Source organism: Tachysurus fulvidraco, chromosome 6 (genome assembly GCF_022655615.1).
Source record: "Tachysurus fulvidraco isolate hzauxx_2018 chromosome 6, HZAU_PFXX_2.0, whole genome shotgun sequence".
Lineage (NCBI taxonomy): Eukaryota > Metazoa > Chordata > Actinopteri > Siluriformes > Bagridae > Tachysurus > Tachysurus fulvidraco.
In genome coordinates this window covers 803,362-811,187 of record NC_062523.1, presented here as the reverse complement: position 1 = coordinate 811,187, position 7,826 = coordinate 803,362, and the positions used below count along the sequence as shown (strand labels likewise).

General features: G+C 44.6%; 1 protein-coding gene across 3 annotated transcripts; it reads right to left on the bottom strand.

The window, feature by feature from the left end:
- Positions 1 to 53: 53 nt before the first annotated feature.
- Positions 54 to 6,605, bottom strand: umps (uridine monophosphate synthetase). Of its 3 annotated transcripts, XR_003440849.2 has the most exons (7): positions 6,372 to 6,605; positions 5,303 to 5,456; positions 4,476 to 5,159; positions 4,032 to 4,207; positions 1,726 to 1,840; positions 1,433 to 1,599; positions 910 to 1,043 (listed from the first exon to the last, which is right to left on the bottom strand). XR_003440849.2 is itself a non-coding variant. In XM_027148116.2 (6 exons), exons 1-6 carry the CDS (start codon positions 6,519 to 6,521, stop codon positions 874 to 876), a joined length of 1,449 nt encoding a protein of 482 aa, XP_027003917.2. In that variant the 5' UTR covers positions 6,522 to 6,605; the 3' UTR covers positions 54 to 873. The 3 variants fall into 3 exon arrangements, 2 of the variants coding, with proteins under 2 accessions (XP_027003917.2, XP_027003918.2); XM_027148116.2 differs by lacking the exon at positions 1,433 to 1,599 and having other exon boundaries at positions 54 to 1,043; XM_027148117.2 differs by lacking the exons at positions 1,433 to 1,599; positions 1,726 to 1,840 and having other exon boundaries at positions 859 to 1,043.
- Positions 6,606 to 7,826: the final 1,221 nt, after the last annotated feature.

Below are 7,826 nucleotides of genomic sequence, written 5' to 3'. Positions count from 1 at the left end.
AAAAACAGTAACAAACTAACAGACAGTTAAAATATTTGGGGCGGAGTCACACATCCAGCTCTTAGACGGCCGTATAATTAAAGTTTATTTGACATATTTTAAGCACAGAATGATGGACAAAAAGAAGAACAAACTCCATCCTGAAAGAGAAGTGCAGACAGTCTACAGGAAGACGTCTGTGTCCAAAAAATAAAAACACAGCAGACAGAACTGAACATTTTTATTGACCTACAGAAGGTTCAGTTTCAACTCAACACCATGATGGAGATGAATAAACACTTCGCTCACCATCACTAGTTACATGGAATATTTAACTACAGGATTTTAAACACAACGTACGTCAGATTTGTACGATGGATCGAATACAAACAAAGATTTACTTCCTGACTCGTTTTGTAATTACAGAAGTTTAAATTCTCTTAATGAATAAAAGCAAATTAACACCATCAAAAAAAAATCATTAAGGTTTAATTAAGGCAGAACTGTTATAACCAGAGAAAACTCCACGGTTGTATTGCAATGAAGTTTAAACGCTCCTTTGTTCAATTCCTCACCACCTGATTGGCTGCTGAACTTCTGTACGGATGACTCAGTGTTTGTCAGCTGACAGTCGAGTCACTCGATCCTTAAGACTGGATTCACTGCTAAGACACGACGGCATCATCAGGTTAGCATAACTAGCCAGACAAGCTAGCAGCAAACAATCCAGCTACTCAACACACAGACTGAACACACACAGGTAAGTCCAACTAAACTGAACTCTGGGGATGAGGGGAAGTGAACTGTGGTACGTTAAGAACAGTGAAATCCAGCACAAGTTGGAGATCAGGATTAAACCAGGAATGTGAGGATTAAAGGCTGGATCTGATGTGGTTATGCGGAGAGTCTCCTGAGATACGCCTCCCATCCTGCCTTCCTGTACTGCTTCGCTTCCCTCTGCCTGTCGCGCGCCAACAGGATTCCTCGTCCAACGATGATGACATCAGAGCCTTTAGAGCCGATCACGTGATCTGGGGTGGTGTACTGCTGCCCGAGGTCGTCTCCTAGGAAACAGCACGAGATTAATTACAGTACAGATGCTGAAAGTGTGTATGAAGTCCTGATGGAGGAAACACCACAAACCGGTTGTTAACATCAGAAACCGCACATTTTGTATAACGTGTGTATTTAGTGTCGAATATAATAAGATTTTACACTTTAAATGATCATCATGACGTTATTTATTGATCAGAATATTAAACGAAAATAATTTAATGATTCAAAATTGTTAGAGAAATGAATTAGAAATTTAAATACATTCCAGATAAACACAATGTTTTAATCACGTCGATATTAAACAATAAATAAACAGAAATCTAAAGCAGTCTGACTTTGAGTTTATATTTATATCTTTTTAATATTATTTCTGACAATAACAGCTTATTAACACTACTTGAACTTGCAGCTGCTCGACGTTGATGGTCACCACAGCAGATCATTTGGTCCACACATTAGATGTGCTTCAGGTTTTACTCCTGATGAAACGCTCCTACGTTACACACGCATTTGATCCCTCGGGGACTCGAACCTGGGCCGTGACACTGAGTGTGGGATCTGCAGCTGGACCACCAGGACACCTTAATGCTGAACAATTCATAGCAATGCATACAGCACCACCTGGTGGTCTGAGCTGAAATGACATCAAACTAGTGATCTCAGAGTGTGTGTGTGTGTGTGTGTGTTTACCTCCACTCTGTAGCTGTACCCCTGGGGTCATGTGAACATGCTCAGGTTTATCACTGACCTTTGACCCACTGATGAACCCAAACACAAAGTCTGGGTGATCATCTGCCATTTTTACCTTTATACACACACACACACACACACACACACACACACTTCAATCAAGAATGCTCTGAAATACAAACGTGTGTGTACAGTGTTACACACCGTAGTGTGTGTGTGTGTGTGTGTGTATAGTGTTACACACCGTAGTGTGTGTGTGTGTGTATAGTGTTACACACCGTAGTGTGTGTGTGTGTGTGTGTGTGTATAGTGTTACACACCGTAGTGTGTGTGTGTGTGTGTGTGTGTGTATATAGTGTTACACACCGTAGTGTGTGTGTATATAGTGTTACACACTGTAGTGTGTGTGTGTGTATATAGTGTTACACACCGTAGTGTGTGTGTATAGTGTTACACACTGTAGTGTGTGTGTATAGTGTTACACACTGTAGTGTGTGTGTGTGTGTGTGTACAGTGTTACACACCGTAGTGTGTGTGTGTGTACAGTGTTACACACCGTAGTGTGTGTGTGTGTGTGTGTGTGTACAGTGTTACACACCGTAGTGTGTGTGTGTGTGTGTGTGTGTACAGTGTTACACACCATAGTGTGTGTGTGTGTACAGTGTTACACACCGTAGTGTGTGTGTGCGTGTATATAGTGTTACACATCGTAGTGTGTGTGTATACAGTGTTACACACCGTAGAGTGTGTGTGTGTGTGTGTATACAGTGTTACACACCGTAGAGTGTGTGTGTGTGTGTATACAGTGTTACACACCGTAGAGTGTGTGTGTGTGTGTATACAGTGTTACACACCGTAGAGTGTGTGTGTATATAGTGTTACACACCGTAGAGTGTGTGTGTGTATATAGTGTTACACACCGTAGCTTGTGTGTGTGTGTGTATATAGTGTTAGTAGCGTGTGTGTGTGTGTGTGTGTGTATATAGTGTTAGTAGCGTGTGTGTGTGTGTGTGTATATAGTGTTAGTAGCGTGTGTGTGTATAGTGTTACACACCGTAGCGTGTGTGTATAGTGTTAGTAGCATGTGTGTGTGTATAGTGTTAGTAGCGTGTGTGTGTGTGTGTGTGTGTGTATAGTGTTAGTAGCGTGTGTGTGTGTGTGTGTATAGTGTTAGTAGCGTGTGTGTGTGTGTGTGTATAGTGTTAGTAGCGTGTGTGTGTGTGTATAGTGTTAGTAGCGTGTGTGTGTGTGTGTGTATATAGTGTTAGTAGCGTGTGTGTGTGTGTGTATATAGTGTTAGTAGCGTGTGTGTGTGTATAGTGTTACACACCGTAGCGTGTGTGTATAGTGTTAGTAGCGTGTGTGTGTGTGTGTGTATATAGTGTTAGTAGCGTGTGTGTGTGTGTGTGTATATAGTGTTAGTAGCGTGTGTGTGTGTGTGTGTATATAGTGTTAGTAGCGTGTGTGTGTGTGTGTGTATATAGTGTTAGTAGCGTGTGTGTGTGTGTGTGTATATAGTGTTAGTAGCGTGTGTGTGTGTGTGTATATAGTGTTAGTAGCGTGTGTGTGTGTATAGTGTTACACACCGTAGCGTGTGTGTATAGTGTTAGTAGCGTGTGTGTGTGTATAGTGTTAGTAGCGTGTGTGTGTGTGTATAGTGTTAGTAGCGTGTGTGTGTGTGTGTGTGTGTGTGTGTATAGTGTTAGTAGCGTGTGTGTGTGTGTGTGTGTGTGTATAGTGTTAGTAGCGTGTGTGTGTGTGTGTGTATAGTGTTACACACCGTAGCGTGTGTGTGTGTGTATAGTGTTAGTAGCGTGTGTGTGTGTGTGTGTATAGTGTTAGTAGCGTGTGTGTGTGTGTGTATAGTGTTACACACCGTAGCGTGTGCGTGTGTGTGTATATAGTGTTAGTAGCGTGTGTGTGCGTGTGTGTGTGTGTGTATATAGTGTTAGTAGCGTCTGTGTGTGTGTGTGTGTATAGTGTTAGTAGCGTGTGTGTGTGTGTGTGTGTATAGTGTTAGTAGCGTGTGTGTGTGTGTGTGTATAGTGTTACACACCGTAGCGTGTGTGTGTGTGTATAGTGTTAGTAGCGTGTGTGTGTGTGTGTGTGTGTATAGTGTTAGTAGCGTGTGTGTGTGTGTGTATAGTGTTACACACCGTAGCGTGTGCGTGTGTGTGTATATAGTGTTAGTAGCGTGTGTGTGCGTGTGTGTGTGTGTGTATATAGTGTTAGTAGCGTCTGTGTGTGTGTGTGTGTATAGTGTTAGTAGCGTGTGTGTGTGTGTGTGTGTGTATAGTGTTACACACCGTAGCGTGTGTGTACTGTTCAGTTGTCATCGCTCCCTGTGAGCTCATCTGAGCGATGAGTAAACAGCCGTGATCGAGACTCTGCCCCACATCCTTCAGCCCTTTGACCACGCCAGGGCCAGACACAGAGTGAGCGTTAACGATGTGTGCCCACGAGGAGATGCGATACACACCACCTGAAAAACACACACACACACACACACACACACACACACACACACACACACACACACATTAGATAGAGAACTCCAGACTCTCACTCACGCCTGCATTCATTTTCTGTTTCTCTATCCCTCTTTATGTTTTTCCCCTCTTCCTTTTCACACATGCGCGAAAGCATCCACCCCTTCCACAGCACACACCCCCCAACCTCACATGCCCACACACCCCCAACCTCACACCCCCACACCTCACATGCCCACACACCCCCAACCTCACACACACCTTCATACTGAAGTCTGACTGTGTTTCCGATGTCAGCGAATTTTCTGTCCTCGAAGATGAGGAAGTTGTGTTTTGTGCTCAGCTCCTTCAGCTTGTTGATAGCGTCAATGCTGAAGTCCTGCAGAATATCTACGTGTGTCTTCATCACACAAATGAGCGGCCCGAGCGTCTCCGCCAGCTCCAGCAGCTCCTGCATGTGTGTGACGTCCGCTGAGACACACAGGTTGGTGCGTTTCTCCTCCATCAGCGTGAACAGACGTTTGGCGACAGGGTGTGTGGTGGAGAGAGCGGCCCGAGCGCCGTAACTCATCACTCCGCTATCCTCCTTCTCCTCCTTTTCTGTACCGTTCTCCTTCTGCTCTCCTGCCGGCATGAACGTCTGGTTCTCCTGGATGAACTTCTTCACACTGCTGAAGACCTGCTGGTCGATTCGTCCTGATCGGAAGAGAACGTCCAGAAGGTGAGAGACAGAGATGACGGAGTGGAGAGAGATCCCCTCACTGGACAGTCGCTCTGCTCCGCCCTGCTCACGGTCCAACAGCACCACTGTGTCTGTGACCTTTAACCCCTGAGCCTGGAGCTCCTGCACTGTATCCATAACACTGCTGCCGCTCGTCACCACATCCTCCACGACCAGGCAGACTTCACCTGCACGCACAGTGCCCTCGATCAGACGCTTGGTTCCTGAAACATAGGAGCGGTCAGGGAGCGAATCAGTGAGGGAGTCATTTGTCCAGTTGGAGGGTTAGTGAGTGAGTGACTAAGTGAAGTGCACACTCGTTATGAAGGCTCGTTATGAAGGCTCGTTATGAAGGGTCTTTGCTTACCGTAGTCCTTGGCCTCTTTGCGGCGGATAAGCATAGGGTAGTTGTGGGTGGAGCAGATGATGGTAGCAAAAGGAAGAGCGGTGTACGGTACTCCACACACACAGTCAAACTTGGCTCCGGCTTCTTCAGCACACTGATGCAGCAGCGCTGAAACCTGGACAAACAATTTTAATAATAACATCAAAGTTAATTAATTATTAATTTCTCCTGAATCCATCCTGTCTGAGAGAATCTGCTGATTAAAAGGCTTTCAAACGATCAGTGTGTGTGTGTGTGTGTGTGTGTGTGTGTGTGTGTGTGTGTGTGTGTGTGTGTGTGTGTGTGTGTGTGTGGTGGGGGGGGGGTGTCAGGTGATCAGTACGGAGGGGGGTCAGGTGATCAGTGTGTGTGTGTGTGTGGTGGGGGGGTGTCAGGTGATCAGTATGGAGGGGGGTCAGGTGATCAGTGTGTGTGTGTGTGTGGTGGGGGGTGTCAGGGTCAGGTGATCAGTGTGTGTTTGTGTGTGTGTGTGTGTGTGTGTGGTGGGTGTCAGGGTCAGGTGATCAGTGTGTGTGTGGTGGGGGGTGTCAGGATCAGGTGATCAGTGTGTGTGTGTGGTGGTGGGTGTCAGGGTAAGGTGATCAGTGTGTGTGTGTGTGTGTGTGTGTGTGTGTGTGTGTGTGTGTGTGTGTGTGTGGTGGGGGGTGTCAGGGTCAGGTGATCAGTGTGTGTGTGTGTGTGTGTGTGTGTGTGTGTGTGGTGGGGGGTGTCAGGGTCGGGTGATCAGAGTGTGTGTGTGTGTGTGTGTGTGTGTGGTGGTGGGTGTCAGGGTCAGGCGATCAGTGTGTGTGTGTGTGTGGTGGGGGGTGTCAGGGTCAGGTGATAAGTGGGGAGGGGGGTCAGGGGTTTGGGATCCAAGAGGTAATCAGGCGATCAATGAAAGGATCAACAGACAGTAGAATAAAAATAAAGTTCTGACAAACAGCTTATAAACGTACATTTAAAACAGAAACCCGGTTATTTATAAACACTGCTGTGTGATTATAAAGCTGAATAACTGCCTGTAGATAAATGAGTGTAATAACGTCACCTGGGTCATTAAGTGAGGATGAGACACGATCACACGCAGGTCAAAGTAAACCGGGGACTTCAGTCCGGTCTTCAGCGTAAACGTGCCGAACTTCACCGCGTCAACATCATGAAGCTTTAATATTAATGTCTCCACAACAGCAGGGTCCATGTTCACCTCTGTGGAACTCACACACACGTGGAACTCACACACACACCTGTGGAACTCACACACACGTGGAACTCACACACACACCTGTGGAACTCACACACACGTGGAGCACACACACACACACGTGGAACACACAGGGCTATACATGGAGGTGGCTATAAATGGGGCGGACTGAAAATAAACACGTCACTAAACAAACTAATTATGTAATAAATCCTAGCGTTCTACTACACACACACACACACACACACACACACACACACACATACATTATATATTATAAACGGTTTATAACAGGCTGAAAATTAGTTTATTATTAATGCGACACGATTTAAACTCAGGCGGGTTTAATGGCCAACTAAGCGGGTCCTTATGTGTTTTTTCCCCCTTGTGCGGTTTTTTTTATCGCATAACGACATCCAACACAAACATACACATTGTGTTCAGTACAACACAAACACAACACACACATTGTGTTCAGTACAACACAAACACAACACACACAACATACACATTGTGTTCAGTACAACACAAACACAACATACACATTGTGTTCAGTACAACACAAACACAACATACACATTGTGTTCAGTACAACACAAACACAACACACACATTGTGTTCAGTACAACACAAACACAACATACACATTGTGTTCAGTACAACACAAACACAACACACACATTGTGTTCAGTACAACACAAACACAACACACACATTGTGTTCAGTACAACACAAACATACACATTGTGTTCAGTACAACACAAACACAACATACACATTGTGTTCAGTACAACACAAACACAACATACACATTGTGTTCAGTACAACACAAACACAACATACACATTGTGTTCAGTACAACACAAACACAACATACACATTGTGTTCAGTACAACACAAACACAACACACACATTGTGTTCAGTACAACACAAACACAACATACACATTGTGTTCAGTACAACACAAACACAACATACACAACATACACATTGTGTTCAGTACAACACAAACACAACATACACATTGTGTTCAGTACAACACAAACACAACACACACATTGTGTTCAGTACAACACAAACACAACATACACATTGTGTTCAGTACAACACAAACACAACATACACAACATACACATTGTGTTCAGTACAACACAAACACAACATACACATTGTGTTCAGTACAACACAAACACAACACACACATTGTGTTCAGTACAACACAAACACAACATACACAACATACACATTGTGTTCAGTACAACACAAACACAACACACACATTGTGTTCAGTACAACACAAA

Excerpts from the sequence above, each read along its gene's own strand:
- umps (XM_027148116.2), bottom strand. The coding sequence starts at position 6,521 with ATGGACCCTGCTGTTGTGGAGACATTAATATTAAAGCTTCATGATGTT. Across the intron at positions 5,457-6,371 it reads ATCCTCACTTAATGACCCAG|GTTTCAGCGCTGCTGCATCA; the intron begins GTGACGTTATTA and ends TTGTTTGTCCAG. Across the intron at positions 5,160-5,302 it reads CAAAGAGGCCAAGGACTACG|GAACCAAGCGTCTGATCGAG; the intron begins GTAAGCAAAGAC and ends CCTATGTTTCAG.